The sequence below is a fragment of the Camelus dromedarius genome, chromosome 4 (genome assembly GCF_036321535.1).
Source record: "Camelus dromedarius isolate mCamDro1 chromosome 4, mCamDro1.pat, whole genome shotgun sequence".
NCBI lineage: Eukaryota > Metazoa > Chordata > Mammalia > Artiodactyla > Camelidae > Camelus > Camelus dromedarius.
In genome coordinates this window covers 85,941,960-85,962,919 of record NC_087439.1, presented here as the reverse complement: position 1 = coordinate 85,962,919, position 20,960 = coordinate 85,941,960, and the positions used below count along the sequence as shown (strand labels likewise).

At 43.9% G+C, this 20,960-nt stretch overlaps 1 protein-coding gene across 1 annotated transcript; it reads left to right on the top strand.

Moving 5' to 3' along the window:
- The first annotated feature begins 1,303 nt into the window (after positions 1-1,303).
- FAM124B (family with sequence similarity 124 member B) lies at positions 1,304-16,622 on the top strand. Its single transcript, XM_010979103.3, has 2 exons — positions 1,304-2,246; positions 13,568-16,622. The coding sequence occupies exons 1-2, from the start codon at positions 1,515-1,517 to the stop codon at positions 14,219-14,221; spliced, it is 1,386 nt and encodes a 461-aa protein (XP_010977405.2). The 5' UTR covers positions 1,304-1,514; the 3' UTR covers positions 14,222-16,622.
- Positions 16,623-20,960: the final 4,338 nt, after the last annotated feature.

Here is a 20,960-nt window from a genome sequence, read left to right as displayed (position 1 = left end):
GGATTTCAAAATTGTAGAGTAGATAAACAAGATTATACTGTATAGCACAAGATCTTGTGGTAGCTCACAGAGAAAAAAAATGTGACAATGAATATATATATGTTCATGTATAACTGAAAAATTGGGCTCGACACTGGAATTTGACACAACATGGTAAAATGATTATAAATCAATAAAAATGTTAAAAAAAAAAGCCATCAACCTATATAAAATAAAGTTAGAGTAAGTTATGTTTTTCGTCACAAAAGTGCTTTTTACTTTATAAAAAATCAAGCCACACCATGTTCCATTATAAGCATTAATCAGCTACTTATTTCAAGAATTACGCTTAGAAATACGTGCTTGCCAACACCTGTTTAGAAGCACAGCTATCGGAATATGTTTAGAGCTTGGATATTCTTACTGAAGGTTATTCAGTTTAAAGTACAACAGCACACAGTCTCTGGGAAATTTATGTCCCCACCTAGAACTGGCTTTGGCACCCTTTCCTTAAAATTAGAAAGAAAATCCAGTCTGGGACATCTGGGTCCCTGAGAGGCACCTCCTAACTGGCTCACAGGGAGACCATTCAGTTTCTGGGTTCAAATCTCCCCTCAGCCACTTCTTGGCTGCAAGATCTTGGGCAAATGATTTGGCTTTTGTGTGACTCAGTTTCTTCCTCAGTAGCTTGGGGACAATTGTCTCTTCTTCAGAGGTTTACTGGAGGATTAAACCAATTAATGTAAAGCTCTAGCACAGTTTCTGACGTCAATAGATGTGAACAATGATTATTACTGACGTTGGAAAACACTCACTGTTTCTAAAGAATGGGCACGACTAATGGTCTTTTAAGTATCCTCTGACTTGGCAGCTGAGCAAACCATTATCCGTAAGCAGTCAAAATTATTTCAATAAAATATCTTCTCTTCCATGCCCTGGCATCAATTGTTCAAAGATAAAACAAAAAGACAAAGGGGAAAGAAAATCCTGGCAAAAGGACAAGTTCTGAGAATTGTTAAAGCAGTCATTGTGTTCAGGTGGCCTGGCGGCTACTGTAAACGCAGAGGGAAGTAGGGAGGAAATCAGAACCCACTGTGGTCCATAAAATGGATGTCTTTTCAACTAAACAGATTGTTATCAGCCTCACAGAGCTGACTCCTGTTCCTTTTTGCCCGGTCATTTCCTTTACTGAGTGTCTGTAAGAACCACCCACTCGGGTGTTTCTCAGGATTATAGGCTTTTAGATCAAACAGAAACCCTGGGAGCGCCTGAAACAGCCCTGCACGCACAGTCACATCGTGCCCCCGCCGAGGGACCTCGCCCCCGCGCCCGCCGTGCGTCGTGGAGGCTGATGTGCGCACTGAGGGAGGTTCTCTCACCGTGTGGCCGGCGACCGCCAGGAGCACCCGTGGAGGGCTTGGCTCTGAAGTCGCTGAAGGCTGCGCTTGGGAACTGCCCGCCCCTCCCGTCATTTCAGAAGCTTGACCAGCGAGCCCTCCCGGCTTGCATCCTCTGCGGTCCTCAGCATCCACAAGATGGGCGAGACCCAGGAGACGCTGGCCATGACTGTCCACCTCCTGGCCAACTCTGGGCACGGCTCACTTCTGCAGCAAACTCTGGACCAGCTCCTGGACTGCATTTGCCCGGAGGTCCGTCTCTTTCTGGTGTCCGAGCGGGTCAGTCCGGTGAAATACTACACCAAGTGCCACTCCAAGCGGTCACGCTTCCCCGGGATGTCTGTTCTGCTCTTCCTGCACGAAAGCCTCGGAGAGGAGCGGCTCCTTCGCGTGCTTGACTGCCTGCAGCACTGGCCGTGGCAGTGCTACTCCGCCCAGAGCGCGCAGGGAAGGCCGTGCCCCTACCTTCTTGCCAACCAGGAGTTCTACAGTCTGGACAGCCAGATGCCCGTGTGGGGTGTGAGGCAGGTGCACGGTGGCACCGAGGTCCTGAGAGTGACGCTCTACTGCAGCTTTGATAACTACGAGGACGCCGTCAGGCTCTATGAGATGATTCTGCAGAGGGAAGCCACCTCGCAGAAGAGCAACGTGTGTGTCTTTGTGCTCTACGCCACCGAGAGCTTTGCTCTGCAGCTCTCCCTGAAGCAGCTGCCCCTGGGGACGTCGGTGGACCCGAAAGAGGCTTCGGTGTTGCAGTTCAAGGTTCAAGAGATCGGCCAGTTAGTGCCTCTCCTGCCCCATCCGTGCGTCCCCATCAGCCGCACCCGGTGGCAAACGCAGGACTACGATGGCAACACGATTCTGCTTCAGGTATTTCCTTTCCGCCTCTGTGAGCTTTAGATGCACGTGGACCTGCGTAGTTTTATGTCCGAGAGATGATTTAAGGCAGTGGTTTTCAACCTTGGTTGTGTATCAGAATCTCTGGGGGAGTTTTCAAACATTCTTATGCCGCGGCTGCATCCCAGGGCCGCAGATTAGATTCTTTGGGGGCACCTAGGTTTGGATATTTTTTAAAAGCTCCTTGGATGATTCTAATACGTAGCTTGTAGTGCGGTTGAGAGTCCCTGATTTAATAAAATCCTCTCATCTGACAGATCAGGAACTTCAGACTCTGTGAGCTGGTAGCTTCCACAGGTTGTTTGCTGCAGAATCAGACAACACCTCATTTCTCAGATTTTCCTTTACCCACGCTCCAGCTGGATGTAAATACTTTGCCCACCCTTTGGGTTCAGAAATATCAGTTCTTTCCATCTTTCCTTCCTAAGAAAATTGAAGCTGTAATGAATGGTTGGGGATGTTAAGTTTGTGGTCCTGTTGATTAATTTTAAGCATTAATTTTTAAGCATCTTGCATCATTGTCGTATTTTACCCCAAACCAAGTTAGGTATCTGGTTAGAACCCTTCCAAAGAAAATCTTGGCATGAAAGCCTTCTTTTATAAGCACCCTATTGAAAACAAACACAGTCACGATCGCTACCACACGTCATTTTTTATGACGTATGCGACACCCGAGCCTTGCCCTTTAGTAGCTCTGTGATTTTGAGCCTCAGTTTCTTCATTAACACGGTGAGGGGAATCTTAGCATCTTCCTAGACTACAGGTTGTTATCTCTACTAGATCACCTAACACTTACAAAGTGCTTAAGACAGTGCCTAGAAGGCAGTTTTAGCTGTTATTGTTCATAGTATGCCCTAGATTAAGAATTTCACATTGATTACTTCATTTAGTCCTTCTTACAACCTGGACAGTTTTGCAGAAGGGAGAACTGAGGGGTAGAGGGATCAGTTACTTGCCCAAGACGCAAGAGGAAGTGTTCACCTGTCTCCAAAGCCATGTTGTTTAACTCCTGCAGTCCAGTGCTGTGTGTGTGTATGTGTTTGTGTGTGTGTGTGTGTGAAGTGTGTGTAGGCAGGAGGTGTACGTGATATTCACAGCAAAATTTCGATGGCTTCTGTCCTTGAGAAATTGTCAGAAACCCCTTTAAGGCCTATTGGATAAACTAAAAACAAGCTAGAAGATGAATTACCTTTCCTTTGATTAATTCTGTTGTCATCAGCTTTGAGTTATTAATAAAATATGAGTCCTATTGATTCTATATCAAATGATCTCTAAATTATTTACTTTCTTATTCACATAAGGTGGACGAGCACTGTTCCTGTTAGTTATCTGTTGTGTAACTCACTTATTTCCAAGGCATCTAAATTTTTCCCTTCAGCTTTAGTTAATCTCCAGAATTTAAACCTCACTGTCAAGCAAAAATTTAATATGTGTGTGCAGCAGGGGACACAGTTTTAATCATTTTGGTTTTAAAGGCTAACTGACATTTCAATTCTGAACCATGGCTTATACAGCTTAATTATTTTGGAAAGTGAAGTCAAATTTGGGGTGTGCAGAATAGTGTTTTGGAGAAAAATGTCAATGTGTCTAGGCTTTTGCAAACCAAATGGGGGGTTATCTTCTGGAAACTTCTGTTTCTGGTGTCATATAAAAGTCCCTGAAGGAAGCATAGCAAGGCTTGGCTACAATTCACATGAAGGACAGCCTCTTCCCTCCTATAGTGGGGTGAATTTGTCAGGAAGGAAAACCCAGCCTATCTCCCTTGGGGCGGAGAGGGAGGGGCGTTTATAATTGCATTGACTTTTGTAAGTAAGTAGCCTGGGTCCTAAGCAGTTAAGTTAGGATCCTACTCATGGCTCTGCCAGTTCCTCAGACAGGTCCCTGAGGTCACCGGCTGGCTGCTCGCAGCTCTGAGGACCACATCCTTGCGAGCTCCTCACCCTATGATGGTCCAACAAACTGGACTTCACTTCAGTTGGACCACCTTGGGTCAGATTCTCCTCTAAACCAATAACAGCATTCAGGGCAATGGGCTTGTGTGGATGAGCTTAGTTGTGAGGTAAATTCTTTACTATGCTGTGCCCCTAGATTTTTTGTGGACTCAAACTCTCCTGGTGAAGGCAGGGGTCCCCAGGGAAGGGGGGACAAGTACTGGGTGGCACAAATGACTGATGTCCACCAGAGAAAGGAAATAATGCCTATTGAAAGGAGAGCTATAACCACAAGTTAGCCTCTCCACATGGAGCCCTTCCTCAAGGCTGGGATGGATGTGTGGTGCGCAGGCTAGGGGAGGGAGGATGCCAGACCCGGGGAGGGTGATGCCTGCACCTGCTTGAGCTAGATGGCCCAGAAGGAAGTAGCCAGAAGGAGAAGGGAAGAAGATATTCCAAAAAGAGGCGATGGTGGGTAACAATGTATGATGTAGCATTTCCCTAGCAGGCATGTTCAGAAAACTGCCTGTGGTCCCATGTGGCTGGAGTGGAGGGAGGGGGTTGGAGGAAGAGGGTGGGCAGGTGGGCAGAGGCCGCATCATCAGGGACGTGGTCAGCCAGTGGAAGGTAAGCACCATGAGGACAGGGACCTTTTCTGATCCACCCATATACTCCCAGTATCTAGAACAGCATCTGACACATGGTAGGCAAATTCATTCCTGTGTGAATGAGCAAAAGCCTTGCCAAGTAGGTTCTATTTTACTTGACTGTAGTCAGCAGTCACTGGTAGAGCCTCTGAATGGGACTGACATGTACAATTTGCATTATGAGGATCAAAAGAGAATATACGTGGAGGTGCTTTGTAAAGTAGAAACAGTAGAGGTCGTGCAGAGCTGTGCAATTATCGTCTCTGTCTTGCTGTGCCTTTTCCCGCCTGCCCTCTTGTCAGTGCGGGCTGTCTGATGCTTCTCAGAGCCTAGGATGTGTAGTTTCGATGAGAGTGATCTTAAGGTACGTAGTAGATATTCAATAAATGACTGTATGGATACACGATCATGTCCATGTTTATTAATTCAGTAAGGATTTGTTGAGTGCCTACCTTGGGCTACCCTGTTCTCCATTTGGCTTTTTTCATCATTCTGTCTCAGTCCTTGGTGGATGCATCTTGGTGTCTGACATGAATTGGGGGAAATTCTCAGTCATTATGATTTCAGATGTTTCTTCTCTTCCTTTCTCTCTTTCTTCTTCTGGTATTCCCATTCTGTGTGTACTGTCCCACAGTCATTGGAGAGTCTGTTTTGTTTTTTGGGTTTTTTTTTTTTTTTTTGGTCTTTTTTTTCCCTCTTTCTTTTTCATTTTCAAGGATTCTATTGATATGTTCTCTGGCTCAGCGATTCTTTTCTCAGCTGTGTTTTGTCTACCAATAAACCCATCCAAGACATTCTTTATTTCTGTTATTATTGTTATTATTTTTATCTTTTTGGTTCTTTTTTTAGGATTACCATCTCTCTTTTCACATTGCCATCTGTTCTTGCATGCTGTCTACTTTATCTATTAGAGTCTTTAGCATATTAATCGGAGTTGTTTTAAATGACTGTTCAGATAATCCCAACATCCCTGCCGCGTCTGGCTCTGATGCTGGCTGTCTTATCAAATTGTGTTTTTTACCTTTTGCAATGCCTTGTAATTTTTTCTTGATAGACAGGTAAAATGTAGCAGGTAAAGGAATCACTGTAAATAAGCCTTTACCAATGTGATGGTAAGGAGTTGGGGGAGGGGAAGCATTCCATAATTAGGTCTCAGTCTTAGTGAGTCTATACCTTGAACTGTGAATGTCACAAGTGTTTACAGAATGGCTGGAGGGGGCTGGGACTGAGTACTTCCCTTCTCTCATGTGGAAGGCTGGAGTTAGGTATTTCTCATCCCCCAGGTCAGTTTGGCTCTGATGATACCCCAGCAGGTTAGGCTCTGGTTAATCAAGTTTCCCAGGAGAGCAGGCCTTTTCAGAACAGAGTGCTTTGGCGTACTTAAAAATGGTCCTTTTTCACCTAGAAATTATCATGCTAGGTGAATTAAGTCAGACAGAGAAAGACAAATATCATATGATATCACTTAAATGCGGAACCTAAGAAAATGATACAAATGAACTTATTTACAAAACAGAAACAGGTTTACAGACATAAAAAACAATTTATGGTTACCAAAGGGAAAAGGGGAGGAATGATAAATTAGGAGTTTGGGATTAACAGATACACAGTATTATATATAAAACAGGTAAACAACAAGGACATACTGAATAGCACAGGAAACTATATTTAGTATCTTGTAATAACCTATAATGGAAAAGAATCTGAAAAAGAATACACACACACACACGTATACATGTATATATATGTATCTGAATCACAATGCTGCACACCAGAAACTAACACAACATTATAAATTAACTAAACTTCAATTAAGTCAATAGTCCCTTTCTTCTTCCCCTTCCAGAAGCACAAGGGGGTATATCTCTGATATTTATTAAGAGAATCTGTTCTATCTCCTAGAGGTGAATCTCACAAAACTGTGGGGCTCCCTCATGACTGGGTCCCCTGGAGTTTTTGACTCTCTGGTTGTTCACACGAAGCCTCCATCCATTTGTCAGTTACAGCCTGTGTCTCCCTGGCCCCATGCTGGTTCCTGCAGTGGTTTCCACTCCTGAGTATCTGCTCCGGGAAGCCGTGACTCCCTGTATCCATCCATCTGTCTCTCCCGCCTTGGGGGCTGCTGTTTGCCCTGTGTCCTCACCTGTCATACAGGTGCTAGGAGAGTGGTTGCTCTCTCTAAGTCCACTGGTGTCTGAAGTCAGGGTCAGCAGTGTTGATAAATGCTGACCACTCCTGCCTTGAAACTTTCTCTTCAGTGGGCTTCAATAACTCAGTTCATTTAATTAAGGGGTTTATTCTATCTCTCTATCATTTTGCCAATTTTTTTTCAAAGATTCAACTCTTCTTGCCCCTAAATCAGGTTTTCTCCACCTCGGCACTATTGACATTTCAGACTAGGTGATGCTTTGCTGTGGGGGAGATGTCCTGTGCATTGTAGGATATTTAGCACATTCCTGGCTCCAGAATTCGATGCTAGTAGCACCAACCCCACCTCCCTGCAGCTATGACAACCAAAAATGTCTCCAGACATTACCAAATGCTCTGTAGAGGGGTGAAATTTCCCCCAGTTGAGGACCACTGTCCTAAGCTAACGGTCTCCCTAAGATTAAGAAATAAAGTCCACCCTGGGGATTTAGTTATCATCTTTGTTCAGCTTACTCCTGTATTGCATCTCCCCTGTCTTTTGAGCTTGGGGCTTTTTGAACTCCCTGTAAGACAATTTAAACCCAATGTCTCACCCTCATCTCAAATTCAATCCAAACAAAACCAAAGCCATTATCCACAGCCCTGCCTGCAACTCCTCTGGCCCTGGGCATCCCCCTACTGCACAGGTTTTGAAACATCGGTCATTCTCGCCTCTCTTTTCAGAAGCCCCACATTCAGTCAGCACCCACTGTCCTTGCTCTCCTTTGCAGCATTTCTTTTTTGCCTTTTCCTTCTGTAAACCCACATAACTTCAAATGTGCATTATTATTACAACATTCCAGCTCTTCACTCTGGCTCCAGGCTTCTGCTTTATCTGCACAGCACCGTTGAAAGCATTTTTAAACAATGGCTGGATTTACGTTCCTTGTTAGCTCAGGAGCAAAAGTTAGCAAATAAAATTAAAACTCACTTGTCTGAATATCGAGGTGCCTTCATAATTGGGTCCCACTTCTTAGCTTCCTTTGCTGCCTCATTCTTTGGTTATCCCAACCTTCTTTTCAGAACTCTAAGCTCACTCTTGCACTCAGGTACTTTTTTTTTTTATTGTTGTAAAATATATGTAACGTAAAATTGATCACTTTAACCATTTTAAGTGTAGAATTCAGTGCCATTAAGGACATTTGCACTTGTGCCATCATCACTACTATCCATTTCCAGAAATGTTTATCACCGCAAACAGGAACTGTACCCATTAAACAATAACTCCCCATTCTGCCCTCCCCTCAGTCCCTGGTAACCTCTATTCTGTAAAGTTGTCTTTTCTAGGGACCTCAAATAAGTGACATCATATAATATTTGTCCTTCTGTGTCTGACTTATTTCATTCCATATAATGTTTTCAAGGTTCATCCGTAGCATGTGTCAGAATTTTATTATTTTACAGGTTGAATAATATTCCACTTTACAGATATCTGCCTCCGTGTATGGGCTGAGCTGTCCCTTGTCCGGTGACATCTTTCCCTTCCCCTTCACTTGTCCATCCTCTGAGGCTCTGCTCCAACAGCACCTCCTCTGTGAAACTTGCCGCAAGCTCATTCCTAACTAGGACATTTTACACCTAAATTTTGTAACACATAACTTTTGACATAATTCCTCATTCTTGCACCATGTAATTTGGGAGTATGTGACTCGCCCTATCTTTTCAGTATTTTATCGTAGCTGTTTATTTCCAGCAGAGCACCAGACAGACAGCTGCTTCTGAAATGTTTGTTGATTGATTGCTTGCTGTCAGGAAATAAGTTGTCTCTTCAGAGAAGTAAATATTCCAGAAGCTAGTTGGGCATAGGCAAACATATATCTCTTTTCTTTTTATCAACAGACCTTTAGCTGAGTTCTCTTGATATTCTTTATTAGCCATTTAAAAATAGAAGAAGGTAGTCTCTCATGCAGCAAGTAACTCATGCGCTTCTTCTGAGCCATTTCTTGGGGGCTCCTTTCTCATTTCTGAGTCTCTCAGCTGTACTGACTCTGAATGTATTACTCTCTCTCTGTTCCTTATTTCCTTCCCATTTTCCATACCCTGCACACACACTCACTCACACACACACTCTTCCATCCCTACACTGTCGCTCTCACTCAATACTTGGGTTTATGCCGCCCTTTATTGCTCAGAAGGTTGCTGCTGCTATAAATAGCAGGTTAATATCATTTATTTTGGCTAATCAAATACAATAAGTACCTTTCAGAAGATCAATTAATTGGAAGAGATTAGATTCAACTCTTAAGGAAGCAAGTTTGGCATTGTTTTTGGTTTTCTTATAGTCTATATAATTTGCTCCCATGCAATCTTTTTCCCCCCAGTGTAGGAGAAACCTTCTCTTGTTGTCTCTTGGAATCCCTTTTTGTAAGGGACAATGTTATTTTCCCTTCATGCTGTCAGTCTGCCCCTTAATAGCTTGATTCTTTTTTAGCGATGTATGTTCTCTTGTTTCTCGAGTGTTTAGACTCAGATGAATGACAAGTGGTCTTCCTGTTCATTGAGAGATAGTTGCCAATGTTCCCTGAAGCTTGGAAACAGCTAGCTCTCAACTTGTAACATTTTACAAATATTGCTTAGAAAGATGGGCTCTGAACGATCAGAATTCCTACAAATGCATTTCAATTGATTTTTTTGGCCAGAGGAACTTTATCCTCTCTCAAGTGATTTATCTCAGTCACTCAGCATTATGTTTCTCCTGGAAATCCTTTACTCCAACTGCACACATCTGAATTTCTACATTAATAATCTTTCGCTTTTGCCATAAGGTCTAATGATCTTAGACGTCTCTTAAAAAAAAGAAAAGTTGATATTCTCTCTCTTCAAAAAGATTGCAGAAATGGCCATCCATATGAAGCCATTTGTCAGTTTCTTGATAAGACTTTATATTTACCTAACGTCCAATAATTAGGGGCCTAATTTATAGAGTCTACTTATCCATACACGTCTACATGCAAACAACTTATATGTTGTTAGGCATTAAGCTTTATCTATGTATCCAGCAAACATCCAATGATCACTTACTGTGTGTTAGGCACTGTGCTAGGTGCCGGGGGTACAATGATGGAGAAAGTGTATACAACCCCTGTTCTTCCAGCTGCCAAAGTCTAGAGAAGATACAGAGAATTTGAGCAAACAAGTGCAAAAGAGGGTGGTAACTACTACGTACGATATGGCAAGTGCAGGTTGCTAGGAGAGCCGGGAGTAACATTAATGATGGTGATAATAGCCAACTATGTTTAACACTTCTATGTCCTAACAACTCTATGACCTTGGTACTTATTATTACCTCCTTTTATAGATGAGGAAACCGAGGCACAGAAAAATTAGGTAACTTGTCTACAGTCCCACAACTAATAAGTGGCAGGGCCAATATTTAGGGGCACCTGACTCCGATTCAGTGACATGGAGAAGGCTTCTGAGAGGAAATGGTGTGTAAGCGTGGAGTTAACAATAGGTAGGCATTTTTAGGGAAAAGGGTTAGAGATGACAGAGCCCAGACAGAGGAAATAATAGACACAAATCCTGGTATTAGGGAAGAGCTGATGATGCCCAAGGCACGGAAGGAAGTTTGATTTTGGTAAGTGGGGGTTGAACGGGAAGTGGTGAGTTACCAGGAAGGAGTAGGGGTCAGACTGAATGGGGTGCTAGCCCCTGTCAAAGGGCCTAGAATTCACCCTAAGATGGGTAGGAAGCCATCTGAAGCAGGAGGGTGACTTGATTAAAACTGTTTTCAAAGCTTCTCTGGTAGTGGAGTGGAGAACTGATTCACAGGGAGTCCCGTCAGATGGCTGCTGCAGTAATTCAGACTAGAGATGACAGCAGCCTGCCCTCGGATTAATGGCCGTGGACATGGAGAGACAGGACGACCTGAGAGATCTTTGGGAAGCAGAATCCAAGCGAATGGATGACATGGGGGCTGGAGAAGAGAAACTGGTACTCTTGCTTGGTGAACATGTGGCTAATGACACCAGAGTAAGGGAGTAAGTGGGACAGATTTTGGGCGTGTTGAGTTTTAGGAGCTTGTGCCTGGAAGACAGTAGGCATTGGCGGGGGGGTGGGGGATAGCTCAGTATAGAGCACATGCTCAGCATGCAGGAGGTCCTGGGTTCAATCCCCAGTACCTCCTCTTATAAATAAATAAATAAATAAATAAATAAATAAATCTAATTACCCCCCACCCCCCAAAAAAGAGACAGTAGAATAGGTAGGCATGATGCTTAAGAAACAGATCTGAACTGTAACTATACTTTCAGAAGCCATCATCATTTAGATAATAATTGAAGGCATGGGCTTCGATAAGGTTGCTCTGGGAGCATGTGTAGAGTCAGAAGGGAAGATGGCCGAGGCTAACACTGAAATGTGACCTATAATGAACTGAAGTGGGGAGAGGCTCCTTCAGTGGAAACTGAGAGATGGTGGCTGGAAAGGAAGGAGAAAATTGAAAAAAAAAAGTGCTGACATAGAAGTTTAAGGAGAAGGCTTCAAATGTAAAGGGGAAAGGTCAACCTTGTAAAATTCTACTGCAGTTCAACTAGAAAGAAATGACAAGGAGGCTGACTGCAGGTGATCTCGGCAAAAGCAATTTCAGTGGAGCGGCAGGAGGCAAAGTCAACCTCGTGCGTACAGGAAGTAAGGGAAGGTTAGTAGGAAGGTGAGTGTGGACAAATTCTGTAAAGAGGTTTGCCTGTGAAAGAGGAGAGAGAGCTGGAGGGGCAGAGGGGAATATGTTTTTCAATGTAGACTTAAGCAGGTGTAATTGCTGATAGAAAAGAGTAGAGGGGGAAAGAGAGAGAGAGAGATTGAAGAAATGAGGTAATAAAGTGGGAGAAAATCTATAACTGATAGGGTGAGGTCCCCAGGAAGGCAGAAGGTGGTGGAATTCACAGTCTTGATGGAGACTGGTCACTTTTGTTGTGGAAAGAATGTTTGAAGTTGCAGGTAAGTTTGGTGATCGGACACCAAGAGAGCTGCTAACCAGTAATGGCTTTTGTTTTCTCTGTAATGTCACTGGTGAGGCCATCTGATGAGAGATTGAATGAGAATTTGTGCCACTGAAGCATTGAGGACAGTTCAGAAAGGTCTGAGACACCTGTTGTGAATGGAGAGAGATGACTAAGGAAAGCAGGAGGACCGCAGGTAGCCTCGCGAAACGGGAAACCACACCTTCATGGTGGTGCCAATCCCAACAGTCGTGTGCTTTCTTCAGCAGCCTGGGTATGAGTTCAGGAAACACGCATAGGTAGATGGATCCAGGGTTGGGAGATTTTTGAGGGAGGCGATGATAGAATGGGGATAGTACAGGGGAGCTGGAGCTATAGGAGGTATGAGGAGATGGTGGAAGTGATGGTCTTTGGACTCAAGACCGTGACTGTGGAAGGCAGTGAAGACAGAGGGGCTGACGAGGAGAAAGCAGGGAAGGAGGTGTTGATGCTGAAGAGCAGATGTAGTGAGAGAACTGACTGCTGGCGCTGGAAGGAGTGGGTGGGGGCCCGAGAGGGCTTGATTTAAATGCCCTTGGTTTCAGAGATGGAGCTTTGTAAGGGGACATGGCCCAATGGAGGGGCCCTGGGACTGGGTGAGTGGAGTTGAGTCGAGGGGGGCTCTGGGCTGGCTCAGCAGGGCCCAGTGACTGTAGACCTGGCTTGCGAAGGCACCTCCTGACTGCCCTGAGACGTCTCGGCTCTGGCTGTGGCTTTGGGACCAATTTTGTTCAGATCTGAGACAGCTTTAAGGGGTGAGGAGAATCTATTCTGGCTTCTCTTTCCATTCATGGTTGCTAGAAAATTAAATAAGGGCCCCAGGATTCCAACTTACGGATTTCCCCATTTTTACTTCTGAAAAATAAAAACAAAAAAATGAGAGGACTGAGTAGTTTTTCTTTATATCTCTCGAACATAATTACTGCTTTGTTGTTGAAAATTAGGTCTCAGAAGTTCATGGGTTTTTAATGTTTCATACCATACATTTAAGTATAATTAACAAGAAAATGAACCTTAAAAATTAGCCATCAACACCAAATGCTGGTGAAGATACAGAGCAACAGGGACTCACTCATTGCAGGCCAGAATGCAAAATGGTCCAGCCACTTTAGGAGATAGTTTGGCACTTCTGTACAAAAGTAAACATACTCTTACCATAAGATCTAGCCATTGTGCTTGTTGGTATTTACCCAAAGGAATTAAAATAAAAAACTTACAGGTTTCCTCCTCCATATTGGATAGTCTCATACCCACCCTGAGTGATTTCTAAACATAGAAATAATCATGCCAGTTTCCATTTCCAGAAGAAAAAGACTCCATTGGTTCAAATACAAAAGGTAGAATGTAATGTCAAATGACTCTCCCGGAAGCAAGATGGAAGCTCATCCCTTTGAAGACTGTACTTATAACTTCCATTCAATTCAACTGACTTTAGTGGAAGTCTGCTTTGGGCACTGTCTAGCAGAGGGTGAATAGGACGTGGTCTGTTCTTGGCACTTAGTAAATGGAGAATATTGGTTACATTTGTTCCTCTTTTCCTTGTCTCATAGGTCCCATTGAATCCAGGACTTGGTGTAAAGAATGGCGAGCGTTCCTTTCTGAGTGGCACCTCGGAAGCAGACACGCTCGCCCAGGGCTCCAGGTTGACCCCTGTCAATGCAGTTGGGACCCTTGAGCCGAGAAGCCGAAGGAGCCGGGGTAGGAGGTTGAAGGTGGGCTCTGCGGATCTCCCTGAGCCTGGTGGGAGACCAGCATCCGACAGCTCCAGGGACACGTCGTGGAAAAACCCTGGCTGTTCATCCCCACCCAGCAGCCCAGCCATGGACTCCCAGCTGCACCTGCCTCCTCCCCACCTCGAACCCACGGCCAGAATGAAGGTTGTCAGCTGGGAGAACACCTTTGAGAACCTGGAGGCAGAGACAAATGTTGACACAGGATTCACCGTGGTCAGTTCTGAACCCAGGCGATCTTTTCTGGGTAGATTTCCCAGGGATCTGCAGACCCGCCCACCACCGACCTGCCCGTCAGCCCCTTCCTCAGGGGCAGCTGCTTCCAAAACCAGCAGAATCTTTAAGGAAAGGATCCATCCTTTGTCACTTGCTGGCCAGAGGGATCTTGGTGCAAGGAAGATAATCTCAAAATGTGCCCTTCCTCTGCCAGCCCAGGGTGAAGACAAAGCAGCAGAAGAAGAATTCTTTATATAGCATAAAACAACAGTGGTTTTCTAAAACACAGGCTCAAATATAATGTTCCGGAGGACTGACCCAGAATGGAGCTAGAAAGGGAGCTCTGACTCAGAATCAGCCTGTTTCTTGTTCATCAAAGAGGGCCTGAATGCTAGCCACACACAGATCTAGATCATTTTTATTTCCAGTGTTCAAAGTCTAGCGAGCTGGTGATGAGTTGTTTATTTGTCGTCATGGTCGTGAGGGAACACAGCCAACGCACAGAGGAAAAGCCCAGCGCCTCACGTCCTTGGAGACACACTAACCCAGCTGGGTGTGTTGAGTTCAGCACCTCTCAGGATAATTGCATTGTATGCAAATGAGTCAGGTGCATTACGCAATGCTGATTGGTGTCTGTAATTTGGTTTTAATTTTTTCTTGGGTTGCGTAGCTCATCCCTCCAGACAGCATGGGCTGTTTAGTGTTTTTTAATTTTTATGTGACCTCATTTGGTAACTAGGTCTTGTTCACCACCTACCCTCTAGTGACTTTTGCCTTAAAAGTTGTTTGCATCTGGAATGAGTTAACATGCAAAGTGTTTTGAAAATTACAACCCCCCTTTTTTTTTTCCTGTTTAATGAGCAGCAACTCTGGAAGCCGAAAAATCAGGTTCAAAATGAAAGCTGGGCTCTAGGGTTTTCTTACTCCTCATTTTTCATTTGTTTCTGCTCTACTCCGGTGGGGCCAGTGGTTCATGTAATTAAGCAGAGAGGAGTGGACGATTCAAGATCTCCACTGAGTGTGGCGGGAAGAGTACACTGGTTGGGTCCCTGGAGCAGGACTTGGGTTTTTCTGGCCATGTTCGAATTCTTAAATTCCTTTGCGATGCTCATTCATTCACTCATTTATACATTCATTCATGCAATACATTGTACTGAACATCTGTGTTTGAATAAGACATTGACATATGGTATATACATTCTGTGGCCATCAAACTCCAAATTTGTTTATGGTTTTACTGTATGACGAATCCATTCTATCAACTCTCAAGAACATGTTGAAGTTCAAATTTACTCCTCTGGGAAACTTTTCCACCAGTGATTCCCACACTTGACGCACAAGGCTGCAGTAAGAATTCACAACCTGTGGATGGAGACTGGGCATATTATGAATGACAATTATAATCATAATGGACAAATTCTCAGTTGCTCATATGATATATTGTCTGATTGGATCTATACATACATTTAAAAAACAAATCTGTCGTCTGTGTGTTTCAGCTAATTTGTAAGATTATTTGACTTCACAAACTTCACTTTCCAGAACAGATGTTACATGACTATAAATGCTGGTTTAGCTGAAAATTTTTGAGACCCCCAGTACTTAATTCATCCAGTTGGAGAGAAGAATGAGTTCAGGCTTAAGGATGAATCTTAAATGGCAGGTAGACTGGGCTGAGTTTGGGTGCTCTGTCCCCCTCAAAGAATAGAAATGGAGAAGAGCTACAAATGGACAAAGGCGCGAGTTCTCAGTGTATTGCTTGGGTCCTTACATCATCAATATATTCTTACCCTCATTTGCTTTCTTTCCCTCAGATTAAAGTTAGATCTTAGAAACCAGGCTGAAGAACTTACTTTTGGTATGGTTCCTGTAATAAGAGTTCTTTTTTTAAAAAATGAAAATCTTATGTAAGTTGAACTATTGAGCTGCCTTGAAAACCACAGCAAGAAGTCCTGAAATTTCTTTCCCAATTTTTTGAGGTTATCTAAATTCCTGTAACGTAATACATGGGTAAGAATATAACTACGTGGAAATCGCAAAGACTATTGAGGAATTTGAATGAGTAACTTACAGAAATGACTTATACTCTTAAAATGTCACCTCCTCTATCCTATTCACTAGAGGAATCCAATTTACAAAGTGGTGGGATGGATGGAAATATCAGTGGGCTAGGTGGCAGAAGCCCAGATTTTGGTCTCAGTTTTAAAATTTACTATTTATATGTGACCTTGAACTCTTTGATCTGTTACTTTATCTTCTGTACCAAGGTTGTTTGGAAAATCAAGATTATGTATATGAAGGCGTTTGGATGTTGTTAAGCACGTAAATATGTTAGCTATTCTAATTACAAATGGCCCTTCTTACCCACATTTTTAAAATGTCTTGACAACAAAGACCATTTTTTGAAACAACCTTTAATAAAAACAATGATACCATTAAAAAAAAAAAAAGAAACCCAATCCTAAGATTTTTACTCTGTGTGTCATTAATGTTTATATATTTAGGAGGAAAATTATGGATAGAAAGGATCAGATACATCCTAAAGTTCAAAAGAGATTATATATAATGAATAAACTATGAACTAGTTTAATCCAATTTATCAAATTATCCAGACTCTTAATTATACTGAAATGTAAAATGTATCACAAGGGACTCCCAATGATCAGAAATTTTATATGTTTATAGATATATTAAAAACGTTGCATTTCAGTTGTTTGGCTATTTTTTTTTCTGTTAACATGTCATAGGTTTATAAATGTTTTAAAATATGTTTTTTAATTGAAGTACCATTAATTACAATGTGTCAATTTCTGGTGTACAGCACAACGTCCCAGTCATGCATCTACATACACTTATTTGTTTTCACATTTTTTTCATTAAAGGTTATTGCAAAATACTGAACATAGTTCCCTGTGCTATACAGCAGAAACTTTTTTTAAGCTGTTTTTAACGTTAATAGTATTTCACATTTTTTTTTTGCAAGCATTATTTAGAATTGCTAAACTTTAATAGAAATGGTAACATTTGGAAACTCGCAAATGTGTTTAAGTGAAGTAGATCAGGGGATCTGTGGGGTTTGTGGAGACAGGGAAGCAGAGGGACACACCGTGGTTTATGAAGGGAGGTGGAGCAGGTGCCTCCACTGCACCCCATCTGTCCTCGGATGTGGCGGTGTTACTGAGTCCCAGCTGGTACTGCTTGCCGCACAACAGGCCAATAAATCGAGAGACGAGTTGTTGGGGCAAGGAATAGCCACTTTATTAAAAAAGCCAGCAGACCAAGACAATGGTGGACTGGTGTCCCAAAGAACCATCTTGCCTGAGTTTTGGATACTAGTTTCTTTTGTAGAACAAAGAGGGGGAGGTGAAGAGATAAACTGAAAAAGCAACGTTGTTGCAAATATTTCCTGGTGGTGGCGGGACTCCAGAGGGGATGTGTTAATTCCTTCTTTCCTGCGGCCATTCACTGTAGGCCTGGTTAAGATGGTTTCTGTGGGCTGAACAGAAGTATTTGTAGCAAAAGCAATGGAATGCAAAGGCTAAAGTAAAAGAAACAGATCCAATATGGAGTCAGATTTGTTCTCTATTACAATGGGTTCTTCCCTATGACAGTGGGACTTTGTGGAGGTGACCCTGCTCCTTCCACCCCTTCGCCAACAAACCGGTTTCACACAGCAGGTGCTGACTGCACAGAAAGATGGAAGAAAGAGTGGGAGGAGGTGAAAACGCCTTCCTTTCCTCCCAGAGAAAGATGGAAAGAGAATGGGGCCACAAGTACACACCCATTTTCTCTTTGGAAACTCCTAAATTTCATCTCCACGTTACAAAACCTAGTCAGAAATTCCTGGAATAACTTAACACCAGCTGCCTTTCTCCTGTCCAGAATGTTTGGGGTTTTCTCTCCCTTTTCCTTTCTCTTCCTTCTCCCTTTTCCTCGTGTGTGTGTGTGTGTGTGTGTGTGTGTGTGTGTGTGTGTGTGTCTGATTTTGAACCCCTCTTCATTCTTTACTTTGTTTAAAACACATTGTCTTTGCAGCATCTCCCAAGATTCCTCAAGGGTTTGACCCGTCCCTGCAACTTCTAATGAGCCCCCTGGCTAAGCTCTGAGAGCATCAGAAAGAAGATCTGCTCCTTCTCTGAGGAAATTCTTCCTACTTTCCAATTCATCCTTGGGATTCCGCTCTGGGCCAATGAACCCCACATCACTTAGAAACAAGCTGGTCTCTCCACCCACGGCGCTCTCCTTTCACTCTGCTGCAACCTTTCTCTGAAGTTTTCGAGCATTTCGCACAATACGCAATGGAAGATATTGTCTGTAATCTGTGACAGGAAAACAAAAGGCGCTTATGGCCCTAGGGAGCAGATAATTAGGATTGATGTCATGAAGAACCCGATCCCGCTAAACTGTGTTTCAGATCTATCATTTCAAAAGTTGAGTTACTCCAGAGAATCTATCTGAGCTACTGAAGACACAACAGGGTCTCTGCTTAGCATGAGCTGTGTATTGTATTTGCAAATTCCACTTTCGCTGGAGATGTTTTTGAGGTGTTTCTTTTAAGAACAATAGTTCTAAAGAGGTAAAGTAATACTAAATCCAAACTGATGATGGCTGACCGGAGAACCTCCTCTCCAGGAGGTTCACACTTTAGGATTTCCATCTTTACACCAATCCTGTGGAGGCAGGAGCGACAATGATCCCCATAATACAGAGGAAAGAACCAAGGCACAGAGAGGTCAAAAGCCTAATCTGAAATGGAGCAATGACTAAGTGGCTGGACTGGGATTCGAATTCTGGTTGTCAGGCTGGAGTCTGCACCCCTGTTGCTGGAGATTAGGTTCTTGTTGCAGAAAGAATTCAGAGAAGAGACACAGAGGCCCAGAAAGTAACTGAGGAATTATTAAGGGACGGATAGTACATTCTCAGGGGGAGAGCGGGCAGGCTCGGGTGAGCAGCTGTGCTGAGTTTCTCTGGCAAGTTGATTACACAGGATGTAAACATGAATGGGCGGAATAGTCATGGTGGAGGGAAGGGCTTGGGGTCATTGTCCCTGATTTTCATCCCGGCTCCACCTTCCCGAAGGGAAGGGGGATGTTTGCCCTTATTTAGTCTGTTTCAGGTGTCATGATGTCAGTGCATCATGGGTACTTCTAATCTGCAAGGTTAATTTTATTGAAATGAGGGCATAATGAGCAAAAGGTTACACTCAGACACTGGAGATTCCTGCCTTTTCCCACCTTTCTTTGCCTGCCTCCAGAACACTTGTCACCCCAAAACGTGTGATGTCATATCAGTCCTGAGGTTCCTGCTTTCCTCTGTCTGGTCCAAGGACCCCTGTTGTTCAACAGATGTATGGTTTCCTGCCATTTGGCCCATGCCCCGCCTTTCTCTGCTCATATCTAGCTATCTGCCTACTCTAACATAACTATGTTACTGTCCTGACCCTCAAAAGGGGGTGCAAGAAGAAGGGAGATCTCCACTTCCACGCAGCACCGCTAGACTCCACACTGTGTGCCCCGACCTGGCTTCCCTGCTGCTCCTCAAGCACAGCCCGGACCTGCCCTTCTGGGCTCCGTCTTGCCCTTTAGATCTCAGATTAAATCTCTTGTTAAGAGGGACCTGACCAGAGGGCGCCAGCCCCTCTGGCTGTGCCAGGACCGGAGTAGATGCGGTTACATATATTTTCAGCAAATGCACAGCAAGAGGTAGGAACACAGATCAGGCTTCTGTTCTCTAGAAGCCAGAGATAAGAGATTGTCCCAGTCACCTGGGGCTGCCATTACAAAATACCATACCTTGGGGGGCTTGAACAGTGCACATTTATTTCCCACAGCTCTGGAGTCTGGGAAACCCGAGCTCAAGCTGCCAGCTTGGCTGGGTTCTGATGTGAGCTCTCGCCCAGTCTTGTAGCAGGACACTTTCCTGCTGTGTCCTCACGTGGCAGAGAGAGAGAGAGAGAGAGAGAGAGAGAGAGAGAAAACCTTCTCATACCTGATTTTTTAAAAAAACTGAGGTATAACGACATATAACACTGTATTAGTTTCAGGCGTGCAACATAATGATTCCCAATTCGTATGTATTGCAAAATGATCACCACAATAAGTCTAGTTAACATTTGTCACCATACATGATGATATCATTTTTTCTTGGGACGAGGGCTTTTAAGATGTGCTCTCAGCAACTTTCAAACATGCAGTCGAGTATTATTAAGCATAGTCACCGCGCTGTGCAAAAACACCCCTCCACTTACACTTTCTCATCTCTTATGAGGGCACTAACCCCATCCACAAGGACTGCGCCCTCGTGACCTAATTACCTGCTGAAGTTCCCGCCTCCAGCTACCACCACGCCGGGGTTAGGGCTTCCACATTTGAATATAGCATTTGCATCTTGGCATTTTCTCTTGCTTTGCGCCGTGGTCTAAATCACGAAATTAAGCATGGCAGTTTCAGCAGGACTTTGTAGTGGGCTGTGTAAATGCATACCTTGTTTTTCAGCCTACTGTCAATGTGTCACTAGAGGGCACTGTTGTGACACAATCGACTCACTATGGGGCCACCTCCAGGCTTTTCCCCTCTGCTTCAACCCATGAACACAAAGTAGATATTGTTCAATTCTGTCCAGGAAATTTCCCCATAGGAGTCTCGGTGGAAGGCAGAGCCCACTGGAAACACCTTCCATCCCCGCGTCCCCCTGACGTGGTCACAAGGCCTAGACTTGACCAATCATATGTCCTCCCCTGGAGTTTTGATGCGGGAAAACTTCTTTAGGGTCGGGGATGCGGGCTGCCCTCCCAGGGCCAAGTGACGTCAGTCTTTGGCTTCGGAGACCTCAGCCCACACGGGTGCAGGGGCCTGGTGTCGGTGGTGAGTCATCCTCCTTTTGTTCTTTGGCATTTTCTGAGCCAGTTTTCCAGCCTTCTGATAAATTCATTCTCAACTTGAATCAGCTACAATCAATTCTGTTTTTGCACCAAATAACCGAGATTGATACAGTGTGA

Coding starts and splice junctions, on each gene's coding strand:
- FAM124B (XM_010979103.3), top strand. CDS start 1,515: ATGGGCGAGACCCAGGAGACGCTGGCCATGACTGTCCACCTCCTGGCC. Junction 2,247..13,567: donor GCAACACGATTCTGCTTCAG/GTATTTCCTTTC, acceptor CTTGTCTCATAG/GTCCCATTGAATCCAGGACT.